The sequence below is a fragment of the Lynx rufus genome, unplaced genomic scaffold (genome assembly GCF_022079265.1).
Source record: "Lynx rufus isolate CCGP_SWC_20201006 ecotype Redwood Valley unplaced genomic scaffold, mLynRuf1.p SCAF_1, whole genome shotgun sequence".
Taxonomy (NCBI): domain Eukaryota; kingdom Metazoa; phylum Chordata; class Mammalia; order Carnivora; family Felidae; genus Lynx; species Lynx rufus.
Window position 1 is genome coordinate 213,805,932 of NW_025814823.1, and position 13,036 is coordinate 213,818,967.

At 42.7% G+C, this 13,036-nt stretch overlaps 1 protein-coding gene across 1 annotated transcript in view; it reads left to right on the forward strand.

Annotated features, from left to right (window-relative positions):
* The first annotated feature begins 2,607 nt into the window (after nt 1-2,607).
* Nucleotides 2,608-13,036, forward strand: part of GOLPH3 (golgi phosphoprotein 3) — a 49,494-nt gene continuing 39,065 nt past the window's right edge. The window contains exon 1 of the mRNA XM_047093769.1: nt 2,608-2,921. Coding sequence (XP_046949725.1) covers nt 2,697-2,921 — 225 coding nt within the window. The 5' untranslated portion in view covers nt 2,608-2,696. The remainder of the gene's footprint in view (nt 2,922-13,036) is intronic.

Genomic DNA, 13,036 nt, shown 5'->3' on the forward strand with positions numbered 1-13,036 from the left:
CTTAAGACAACTGATATTTATTATCTTGCAGTTGATGTAGTTTAGAAGTTCAGGAATGGCTTAGCTGGGTGGTAATGACTGGCTCAAAATCTTTCATGAGATTGCAATCAAGATATGAACTAAGCTGGGGAATCTGCTTCCCAGATGGCTCTCTCCTGTGGCTCTGTGCAGGAGGTCTAAGTTCCTTCCCAATTGGACCTCTCCATAAAACTGCTTGAAGGTTGGCATGCTTGGATGGCTCAGTCCATTAAGCGCCTGACTCTTGGTTTCGGCTCAGGTCATGATCTTACAGTTTGTGAGTTTGAGCCCCATATCGGGCTCTGCACTGACAGTGCGAAGCCTGCTTGGGATTCTCTCTCTCTTTCTCTCTCCCCTCTTTCTCTCAAAATAAACTTAAAAAAAAATCAGTTTGGAACCACCATACATTATAAGAAAAAGAAATGAAAAGTCTCTATTTAAGACAAAACTGCTTGAATGTCTTCATGATATGGCAGCTGGCCTCCCTCAGGGTGAAAGATCTGAGAGATAGAGGCAGGGAGAGAGGGAACATAAGAGAAGAAGCTGTGGACACCTGCATACATTCTACTCATTTGAATAGAGTCACTGAATCTAGTCCACACTCAAGGGAGGGGAATTAGGCTTATCTTTTTTTTTTTTTTTTAACATTTATTCATTTTTGAGAGATAGAAACAGAGCCTGAGTGGGGGAGGTTGCAGAGAGAGAGGAAGACACAGAATCTGGAAGCAGGCTCCAGGCTCTGAGCTGTCAGCACAGAGCCCTGCGTGGGGCTCAAACCCATGGACCGCGAGATCATGACCTGAGCTAAGTCAGGCGCTTAACTGACTGAGCCACCTAGGCACCTCAGACTTCATCTTTTGAAAGGAGTACCAGAGAATTTTGTTGAGGTATTTTGAAATCACTAGGGGAGGAGAAGGGGAGAACAACTAGGTGAATAGGGGCAGGGCTTGAAGGTAGATTTTCACTATATTCATTTTTATACTCCTTCAACTATGTATTTGATTAAACAAATAATTACGTTTCTTTTAAAAAACATTTTAAGCTATTTGGGAAAGAAGTGCTACGGAAATAAAAGGAAAAAAAATAGTTGAACAGGATGTGGAGAAATTGGTTGAGGTGAAATTGACCTTTGCCCAGAAAGATAGGAAAAAGGGAGGGTCTACTTTGCGTTCACCTTTCTCTCTCCTCACCCCACATTTAGCATTCTCACTTTCTAGGGTTTGGGGTGATGATGGTGTGCAGCCAGTAGGAGTTTTGGATGATGGGTTTGTAGAGGCGGGAGAACTCTGTAGCCAGAAACGTTCGACGGGACAGTTTTACTGTGAGCGTTTATCATTTATCACAGCTCAAGTCCTGTTACAACAATATATTTCTCCTATCTGAATATTCTGTAGCCATAACCTGTGGCCACTGTTGATTTTAAATAATATTGGATGGCATACAATGCCATTTCTGGATGTTTTATTTGTAAGCTCCATCCTTCTGGCCCTCCAAACTCCCCCTCAGGTTTGACATCTACGCTATAACATAACTTGCACAAACTGTCAAGAACGCCAAGAGGATTTCACCTAGTAATTAAATTCGGGGAGATTTAATTTGTACAAGGACGTGGCATGAAACCCAACAGGTTTATTGTCTCTATAAAAAGATCGTTAAGGTCAAGTGCACTGACGCGTACAGCACTAACAGTACTCACTGCGCCCTGGTCACTTTACAAGTCAGGAGGCGAGGAAAAAGTTCTACAAACAAAAGTATTCAATTTGGTCTAACTTCTCTTTAATACATGCGGTAAATACTAAAAGTCCATTTTCAAGCTATTTAAATGCAGTTACTCCTTCGGAAGGGTTAGGGAGTGTGGGCAGAGAGAGCGCGCTCTCTCTTCGCTCTATCAGCAGCGGGCAAAGTCCTTCTGTGTCTCTTGGGGACCCCGGATTCCAAGCGGGGTCCCTTCCCCGACTCCCCTCCGCCCTTTCCCCGGCCGAGGCCAACTCCGAGGATGGTGGTGTCTGCCGTGGTAAGTGCACAGCTTGAGGCTGAGCGGGGTCCAGCCTCGCTAGGCCACGACTCTCCCGATTCGTGGCGGGGGCCTCGCCAGTCTCTGGCGCCAGGCCCGGTTTCCCCAGGGGCGAAGGGGGAGGCGGACGGAGGGAGGACACGTCACGGGTCTCCGGAGGAGGGGGATGGCGGGCCCGGCGGCCAAGGGACGCCTAGCAGAGGGCGAGAGCCAGCGGAGACCCGAGGGCCCAGCAGGGGGTCATCGTGGGCGGATCCCCGCCCTCGTCCCCCGCCGCCCGGTCCCTGCCCGACGCTTCCGGCGCCCTCCGGGCCCGCCCTGCGCCGGCTGTGCCACATCCTCCGGTGACGTCAGTCGGCGCCGCCATATTGGGAAGGCGCAGCCGCCGCCGCCACCACCTCCGCCTCCACCTAGGATCTCGGGCTGCCTTGTGGCCTGCGGACGCCGGAAGGAAGAGCCCCTCTCTAGGTCCGCCGACTCCCGGCCCGCCCGTTTCTCCCCGGCCCGTCTCCCCATGACTGCCCCCGGCACAGCTGTCGACGGACGTCGCCCCAGCGCCGGGATTTAACACGGAAGCCCGGGTTGGGGGCCGCGGGGGAAGGAGGAGGGAGACCTGGTAGGTCCCGCGTCCCTCTCGGCCCAGCACGGCGTCTCGGCGGGAGCCATGACCTCGCTGACCCAGCGCAGCTCCGGCCTGGTGCAGCGGCGCACGGAGGCCTCCCGCAACGCCGCCGACAAGGAGCGGGTGGCGGGCGGCGGCGGCGGCAGCGGCGAGGACGACGCGCAGAGCCGCCGCGACGAGCAGGACGACGACGACAAGGGCGACTCCAAGGAAACGCGGCTGACCCTGATGGAGGAGGTGCTCCTGCTGGGCCTCAAGGACCGAGAGGTGCGGGCGCGGCGGGCAGGGCGGGGGCGGCCGGAGGCTGGCGGCCGGCGCGGGGCCCGGGCACAGGGGGAGCCCGGCCTCCGGCTCCGCGCGTCTGCCCTCCGAGTTCCTGAGCTGAGCGCCCAGCTGGCCCGGTGCTTCCAGATCTTCCCCGCACAGATTGCTTGGATTTTCCCTTCCTCCTTACACAGTCACTCCTTTGGTTTTGACTCCTTGGCGGTCTGTATGTCTTCCTCCCTTTTTCCGCCTTTTTAACCCGTGTAGACCCCAGGGTACAGCCCCACCTGGAGACTGCACGTTAGAGTGAAACACCTGGAACCACCAGCGCCCCGAACTCTCATGGGTTTTGCAGGTTTTAGGACCTGGGAGGGCTCCACGGATCTGCTTTTTGGGAGATTAAAAAACAAAACAAAACTTAAGGTGTACTGTTTGGAATTTTGAAAAATTTCGGTGAAATGGTAATGGAGGCAAAAGTTGTTTTACATCCAATAAAGTTAAAAGTCCAACAAAATTCTCATGACACCTCCTGGAAAATGACTTCCTAGGTAACCTTGCTTTGGGTAAGAGATTACTTTTAGTATCATTTTTATATTTTATCAGTTGACTAGTCTGCAAGAAAGTCTTGCTATCTTAAGGAAGGGCTTTTTCGTGGTGTGCTGGAAGGTTAGGTTTGTGATTCAAGGCCTTAGGTGGGTTAATGTTGCTGTGGATATATTTGTGTGTTGTGATTTTGAAAGATTATTTTCACCTCCTGTATACTCCCCTCCTGGGTTCTATCATTAACATTTTCCTAGATTTGCTTCATCACATATCCATTTATCTACAAAAAAAACATTTTTGGAGACCAGCCGGTCAGCCAGATGAATGGATATTCTATAAATCACGTATGGTGAGGTGGTTTCAGAAGCTTGTTTGATCTCAGCGTGGAAACTACAAACAGCACATTTTGAGAGTCAGATACAGAAATATCCAAGTTTTGTTTTGATTTTTAATAAAGTGTTCCCTAGTCACAAAGGTGGGCAAAAAATCCTTATAAAACAGTTTGGTCTTAGTTCACTGAAACTTACCAGGTATTTTATATTTTGTATACCAGAGTTTTATATGGATTGTGACCTCCTAATATTTAGTTTTTTAATGAATTAAAGTTTATTTCTATAGAGATGTCTAGAGTATTTGCTATATCTTGGTTTCCCATTTTTAGGTTTTAATAAGGATCACTTGAAAAAAGGTTCCCCTGGGTGTGAAAGGGACTCAGTATGTTTATTAATTACTGAGTTATAATGGAAACAGACTGATGTGAAATTCTCTTTTGTTCTTTGGGAGAACAAGCTACAGGTCTTCCTCAATTTATGATGGGGTTATGTTCTGATAACCTCATCGTAAATTGAATATTGAAAATGCATTTAATACACCTGACCTACCAAACATCGTCGCCTAGCCTACCTTCATTGTGCTCAGGACACTTACGTTAGCCTATACTTGAGCAGACTCACCTGTCACAAAGCGTTTTTATAATGTGTTGAATATCTCGTGTAATTTGTTGGATGCTGTACTGGGAGTGAAAAACAATGGTTTTAAGTGCATCAGGTGTTTACACCTTGTCATGTGGCTGTGCCTAGCAAATCGTATGTGTATGCATATTGTTAGCCCAGGAAAAGATCAAAATTCGAAGTATTTTTGTGCAGTCATAAAGTTGAAAAATTGTTAAGTTGGGGATGGTCTGTAGATGCACAGTGTTCTAGAAATGTGATTTTAGAAAGTATTCAACTTGCCTTTTTAGGCTGCACAATTTAGAATTTTGGTAGTAAACATTTTTCTTTGTCTTTTTCCTTTAGAACTAAAGTAACGTTTTAGAAAATACAAAAAAAAAAAAAAGAAGGAAACAAGTCCTCCATATTCCTGAGTGAACATTCTGGTTTATGTCGTTTGTGATAGTTTTCTGTATGGCTATGTCCTGTGCATAAAACTAAAACTTAAAAAAAACCAAAAACCAAAACCCCAACTAAAACCAAAACTAGCTTTTGGATTTGAGTCACTCCCAAGAGAGAGCTTATGGTGAAAAAGTACCTTTTTCCCCCAAAGTATGTGTTACTGAAAAAGTTTAAGCTAAAGCACATTGATTGGCTTTTTTTTGGTGCTTGGTTGTCATGAAGATAATTTAAAGAATCTGTTGAAGCTTAATGGTACTTAAAAAATGTAGACAATTTAAATTTCTTTGGTGGCAGGTAATTGAAGCCATATGTTGTGCTTATGTCAGGAGTCACTGTACCTTGCCATGTCATGGCTAAGGTCCAGACTCAGCTAATTTTGAGCATTTCTTGCTGATTTCAACAATCACCTAGAGAAATTTTTTTATTTTCCCCTTTTGCAGGCAAGCCCAGGGAGTTGAAGTAGAGGTGAGTGGGTTTGGGATTTGGCATTGCTTTAGATATAGGTTTTAGGGATTAATCTATATAACTTCTCTTTTACATCTTTACAGTACTAATAATGGACCTGTCACCTCCTCCATTCATAAGTTTGGGAGATTTTCCCCTCATGTCTTCAACTTGTATCAGTCTTTAAAGTGGGGGCAGGAATTACTCTTACCTAGAGCCTAGGCATTTATGCTTGTTAATACTAGATTTTGATATTAACAAGTTTCAAGCTTTAGGCATAATATATAGCTTAATAAATTTACTGCTTTAGCTTAGTATCCATCTTTGTTACGTTTGGGTACTTGTGAGATATGAAAACCTACATTTTAAGGTCCTTAACGATAGATAACATTATATATGCACGTGTGTGAACTATTGTATTTGAATTCCAAATAATTGAGAAAAAATGTAAAGAAATTGTAAGATGGTGAAATTAGCCTTACTTAGGCTTTTAAAACAGACATTATGGCTTTTTAAAAATATTTTTGTTCAATAAGAAGTATACAGGAAAGTGTGCTGAAGTGTGGTAAATTTTCACAAACTGAACATAGCTGTTAAACCAGCACCCAGATCAAGAAACAACATGACCACTCTCCAGAAGCCCCACTTGATGCCTTTCCAGTAATTGCTTAGTCCTTAAGGGTAGCAACTAGCTTGACTTTGGAATTCAGCATAGAATAATTTTGTCCATTTTTGTACTTCCGTTTGCAGCTTTTGTTTTGCATTGTGACATTTATCTGTATTGTGTGAGGTTGTCATTTGTTCATTTTCTTTGAATTTTCAACTTCTAACACATTTGTAATTTACAGTATTTAAACAGTTACATTGACTTACATCCTGTATCTAGTGTTCCTCCTAGGAGTCCTCCCTTTATTGAACAGAAGGCTCAGCTTGCCAATAAGCAGATGGTCTGGCCTTGGTTTACCTATCAGGAGTGACTCTAAAGTCATTGTGAGGGATTTTTTTTCCTTTTTTTAAATTTAGGTATGCGTTTTACACTTTTTACCAATGATTTTCCTTTGTGGCTCTTCCATGAAGCTGCTTGGGCCCTCTGGGGATTGCGGTGCTCAGTCTGGATGGAGCATCAGTGATTTATTTATTGAAATAAATCTTCAGAGATCGCAGTAAGAATGGCAGATAGGTTTAAACTTGAACTCAGCTTCCAAATTCGCAAGATTTTCTATAATCTTCTCCTTTGAGGGGGAAGGGCAGTAAATGAGCCAGATACTTTCCTTTCCCCGACTATTTGTTTTTTCCACTGATGTTTCCAAGAGTCAGTTTTCAGAACGTCTCAATTACCTCAAATACTTGGTATCGTTTATTTTTTTGCATTTTATTTCTTCTCTCAGGACATCATTGTATTTATTTACTTATATTTATTAAAAAATTTTAATTCAAGTATAGTTGTATTAGTTTCAGGTGTAACAGTGATTTGACAATTCTGAACATTTCAAAATACTCACTTTGGTAAGTATGGTCACCGTCTGTCAACATACAAAGTTATTACCATATTTTTGACTAATTCTTATCCTGTATTTTCTATTCCCTTGACTTATTTTATAACTGGAAGCTTGTAATTCTAAGTCTCTTCCCCCTATTTCACCCATCCCTCTATCGTCTGCCCCCTGGCAACCACCATTTTGTTCTCTGTGTTTATGAGTGTTTTTGTTGTTTGTTTTGTTGTCAGATACTTTTTTAAGTTTCTTTATTTTGAGAGAGAGGAAGAGAGAGCACGACAGAGGGAGGGAGAGAGAATCCCAAGCAGGCTCCATGCTGTCGGCACAGAGCCCTTAGGACTTGATCCCAGGAACCACGAAATCATGACCTGAGCCAAAATCAAGAGTTGGATGCTTAACCGACTGAGCCACCCAGGAACCCCTATTGTCAGATACCTTTTTAAAAAAAAAATTTTTTTTTAATGTTTATTTATTTTTGAGAGAGAGAGTGTGAACTGGGGAGGGGTAGAGACAGAGGGAGACATAATCTGAAGCTGCTCCAGGCTCTGAGTTGTCTGTCCACACAGAGCCTGATGTGGGGCTTGAACTCACAAACCATGAGATCATGACCTGAGCTGAAGTCGGACACTTAACTGACTGAGTCACCCAGGTGCCCCTTGTCAGATACTTTTAAATATTTTTGTTTGTGGCAGATCTTAGTGCTTTGAGGTTGGATGTAACTATTTTAAATGGCCAGGTGTAATTTAGAGTGTGTCTGTGGAATAGAAGTGGAAAGAGGTATTGTAGTTCTTCTCTGAGACATATCTTTTGTTTTACATATATTATTTAAGCCCTTGGGCCTCAAAATTCTCCTTTAAAATGGAGAGAGAAATAATTCTCTTCCATGGTTCTGATTGGGCTGTTTTGGACGTTTATTGTTTTACTCTCCACCATGCTGAATCCTGTCTGTCTGTCCCCCCCATCCTTTTATTGGGGTTCCCCCAATGTGTGTAGCCCCTGGAGGCCCTGTTGAAGCATTTACCCTCCCCTTTTGTGATGCAGTCACACTGCCTTATCCAGTCAGGTATTTTCTTCCAGGGCTTTGGATCTTGAGAGTGAAACAGGCTGTGGTATTTTGGAGACCTGTCAAGGTTAGTGCCAGCGCTTGGATCAGAATGTTTTCTGACATGGTTCTTTGAGCTTCTTTCTCCCTAACCCATTGGTACTGTCTTTTCTCTCCTGGTTTTTAAGACACTTTTCCCCTAGTGGTATTTTTTTTTTTTTTAAGTTTATTTATTTATTTTGAGAGGGAGAGAGAGAATTGCAAGCAGGCTTCATGCTCAGCACAGGGCCCAACATGGGGCTCAATCCCATGAACTGTGAGATCATGACCTGAGCTGAAATCAGGAGTCTGACAGTTAACCAACTGGGCCACTCAGACACCCCTGTTTGTTTTTGTTTGTTTGTTTGTTTTTAAAAGTAAACTCTACCCTCAGCGTGGGGCTTGAACTCACATCCCCAAGATCAAGAGTTACCTGCTCTACCCATTGAGCCAGCCAGGTGCTTTCAATTTTGTAATTTTAAAGATCTTTTCATGAAAGTCCTTGTTAAGGGGGGCTTGGCTGCCATGTGCTAAGATTTTAGTAACTTAGTGTATACTAAAGGCTTCTGAGCTTTGGAATTTTGTGATTCCTTTACTAATAATATTCTTTTCATATTTTCAAAAGATTGAATCTTCCTTTTTTTTCAGGTGTATTTAAGAGTAGGTACACAGTGAAAGACACATAGGATCTCAAAAATTAGTTTTTGGAGTTCATCGAACCATTTTTACCTTTTAAACAAGAGTTTATACTGAAATCATTTTCAGTGCTTTGGGCTTCTTTCACAGTGTGGCCAATATATTCACTGATATTACAAGCCATACTAATAATTTGATATATCTTAATTTTAACCATCTGACTGTCCCTGTGTGGATCATTTGAGATTATGTTTTAGAATTATACTTTGAGGGGCGCCTGGGTGGCGCAGTCGGTTAAGCGTCCAACTTCAGCCAGGTCATGATCTCGCGGTCCGGGAGTTCGAGCCCCGCATCAGGCTCTGGGCTGATGGCTCAGAGCCTGGAGCCTGTTTCCGATTCTGTGTCTCCCTCTCTCTCTGCCCCTCCCCCGTTCATGCTCTGTCTCTCTCTGTCCCAAAAATAAATAAACATTGAAAAAAAATTTAGAATTATACTTTGAAATCATTTTGATCAAAGTTTGACATATTTGATATTTAAAGAAGTAAACTGTTATAGTGTCAGCTTATGTGTAAGTCTCAAAAACCTAAATCATGCTTTTCCTGTTACGTCATGTTACATTTTTGGCCCAACACTCCTCTGTGTCCAAGCAAACTTTCCCTACTTTCTATCAGCATAATTTTTCTGCTGTTAATCAGAGTAAATGGTATCATTCCAAGTTGCTGTAGTCTTTCTTTAGGTCATTCTGTTTTCATGTGAGTCTCCTTTTAAAGCAACACAAAGATTGTGCTTGTCCTGTGTTTCTTCCATTTAATAAGTATAGTGACAAGTGCCAAAGTGGGCCATCTGGTTTCATTTTGAAATTGATATCTGTGGCTTTAGGTTTCTCTAATCAAAGCTTGAAAGATTGCTACCTGTTTCAGTAGCATGTACAGTATTATAATGCAGTCTAGCAAATATTGAGGTTTTAGGTATTATGGGAACATATAGAAAATAGTCTGCTTTCAGGCACCTGGGTGAAGCTACCGTGAGATCATGACCTGAGCCGACATAATGAGTCAGATGCTTCATGGACTGAGCCACCCAGGCTCCCCTCTAGAATTTTTTGATAGTGAATATCTTGCCTGGCATATACTACCACTTAAGTATTTATTAAATAAATCATGTTTTTTTGATGAGGGTAATGTCCTCTCTAAGGGAGTGAAAATTGTTTCTGGGCTTGGTGGTGAAAAGTCCTTACTCTTTTTATGTATAAGCATAAATGTACATCTGTCCTGTAAACAGGTGGTGTATCCATCTTAGATTTTTTTTTTTTTTTTAGTATTTGAGAGAGAGGCTCAAAAGCAGGAGGGGGCGGGTGGGGGGGGGGGGAGGGGAGAGAGAGAGAGAGTGAAAATCCCAAGCAGGCTCCTTGCTGTCAGTGCAGAGCCTGACTTGGGGCTCGATCTCACGAGCTGTGAGATCATGACCTGAGCTGAAATCAAGAGTCAGATGCTTAACTGACAGAGCCACCCAGGCGCCCCCATTTTATTAAATTTAATGGGGCGAGGGTAGTTAGGGAAAAATAAGTCTGAAAAAGCTTCTTTAGGGAGCAATAATGAAAAAAAGTTGAGAAACACTGAAATGAGTCAATATTGAAAATACTAAATTTGTGCCCTTTACTGAGGTTTAGAAACCTTTTTCTCTGATTGGAATTAAAAAAAATTTTTTTTTAACATTTATATATTTTTGAGAGAGAGACAGAGCGTGAGCAGGGGAGGGCAGAGAGAGAGAGAGGGAGACACAGAATCCGAAGCAGGCTCCAGGCTTCGAAACTGTCAGCACAGAGCCCAATGCAGGGCTCGAACTTGCAAACTGCCAAGATCATGACCTGAGCCGAAGTCAGGCATCCAACCGACTGAGCCACCCAGGCGCCCCTGGAATTTTTATTGTAATAGATTTTGGCTTCTAGTTCATACCAAACTGTAAGAGGTTGTGAGTAAAATTTTAAGATCAAAGTTATTCTTGTTGGTTGATGATGTGTAGGTAAAGTTTTGTGTTCTCCCAGTATTGTCTGGGAAGGGCTGGAAATTAAAGGACTGCATATAAATTGCTGATGGTTATTTTTACTCTGGTTTTATTTTCAATTTTTTAAAAAAATTTTTGTTTTTTTTTTAACGTTTATTTATTTTTGAGACAGAGAGACAGAGCATGAACGGGGGAGGGTCAGAGAGAGGGAGACACAGAATATGAAACAGGCTCCAGGCTCTGAGCTGTCAGCACAGAGCCTGACGCGGGGCTCGAACTCACGGACTGCGAGATCATGACCTGAGCCGAAGTCGGCCGCTTAACTGACTGAGCCACCCAGGCGCCCCTCAATTTTGTTTTTTTAAACACTACTGTTAAAGTTTTATGCTATGTTAACAAAATAAGCTCAAAATAACATATAGAATTGAACTTTAAAAAAAACTGAACTTTCAATTCATGCACTGAATTGAGCTTGTCACATTTAATTTTTGGATCTATATTATCTAAAATGGAATCTGGTTTAGTGTCCATATGTTTAGTTCAATCCAATTATTGAACACGTTCTGTATGTCCATCTCTTTCCTTCGTGGTTGGGTTTCAAAGAAAAATTTCTTACCCTCAAGAAGCATCCAGTCTGTGTAGAAGACATGTGCAAATGATTTCAATAAAAGAGATTGCAGACTTCAATGGTAGTACATGTTAAGTGTAGTATGGACATACTGGGGATGCCTTGGATCAGCAGCTGAAAGACTGTGCCATGCTCTAGACTCCCAGCCTTGCCTTTGAGTAGTTAAACTGAAAAACTAGGATAAATGATTTGAATTCTTAGAACCTCAGTTTTTCCCTGGGCAAAATGGGCCTACATTTGTGGGCTGTCCCATAATCTCTAGATTGTAGGGCTCCAGTGAACTGGCATATATGCAGGGTCTTTGAAAACTGCAAAGTGCTGAACAAATGAGTAATGGCCTAGCCTCGAGAAGTGAGTTACAGTTTATAGTGGTACTGATAAGTATTTAATATTTTCACAATTTTTGTTTCTTGGCCCTCTTATACTTTATCTACTGGGTTTAGTAGAACATTCCTCTTCTAACCCCGGTGGTCACCATTTCTTCCCACTTTCCATAGTCCTACCCCCTGTTTTTGATACCCTCCCCCCTTTAGGAGGCAGGGGGTCCTTTCTACCTGAGTTCAAGGCCAGGATCTTCTCTTAGGGTGTTAGGGCTAGGTCCTCTGGAGAAGGCATTGGCACACAATCCTTTCTTTTTTTTATCTTATTTCATTGAAAAATTTTTTCCTATTTTCTTCCTGTCTTAATGTACTGTTTGCTTTTTCCTCACTATAGGTTCTTTGGCTGCCAAGCCAGAGCCCTGTGGGGTTTGAGAGTGGGGAAAGGTGGGAACGCCAATTTCCAAAGTTGCACTAAATTACGAAATTGTACTTTGTGCAAGTCTTTTTGTTAAATGAGCCTAGGGGGCGGCGCCTGGGTGGCTCAGTTGGTTAAGCAGCCGACTTCGGCTCGGGTTACGATCTCGCGGTCCGTGAGTTCAAGCCCTGCATCGGGCTCTGTGCTGACGGCTCGGAGCCCGGAGCCTGTTGCAGATTCTGTGTCTCCCTCTCTCTCTGACCCTCCCCCGTTCATGCTCTGTCTCTCTCTGTCTCAAAAATAAATAAACGTTTAAAAATAAATAAATAAATGAGCCTAGGAATAAAAGTAGCAAGGAAAGTCCTAGTCTTCACAAGTTTATATAGTCTAGTGGTGGAGAGGCAGGACATGGGAGAATTCAAATAACGGTGTAAATTAGCACTATCCTAAGTGCCACTTGGATAGTGGATACCATACATTTTTCATTCAGAGGAAGTAGCAGATAGGTTGAGGCTGGCCGGGAGGGTCAGGAGCAGAGGGGAGTTGAGCTGGGCATTATTCCCCTTACAGAGGAGTCGGCATTCCATTCTAGGAGAGGAGGGGGAGCTGGGGCTTATAACAGAATCTCCCAGGGGATTCTGTCCACAGAGTCGGTTGAAGCTGACTGGAAATTGGTTTTGGGGTTAACTTTCATTTGATTGTCACAAATAATCTTTTAAGATGGCATCTCAGCCAGTCCCGCCCCATGCATCTATAAAATTTTAAGTTAGAAAATTGTTTTAATATACATTGTAATTTTCTTAAAATATTTGCAGTGTTTAGAAATTATTGCCTATAAATGTGAACTTAAAGTAATCTGCCCATCCATCATCTCCCGTTCTCAAATAATTGAGGATCTTTTATGATCTGGGCAGGGTCCTGACTGCTGGACTAGAAACATTAAGATGGCTCTAGTCCACCTACTGCTGGACTAGAAACATTAAGATAGTCTCCATAGTCTTAATTGTGACTGGTAGGCCTCAAAGAGTAAAAGGAAAGCTGTAGGTTCTTTATTCTTAATTTTTTTTTCTTGTGGTAAAATATTCGTAACATAAAATTTACGATTTCAGCCATTTTAAAGTGTACAAATCAGTGGCATTAAGGACATTCAGATTGTTGTG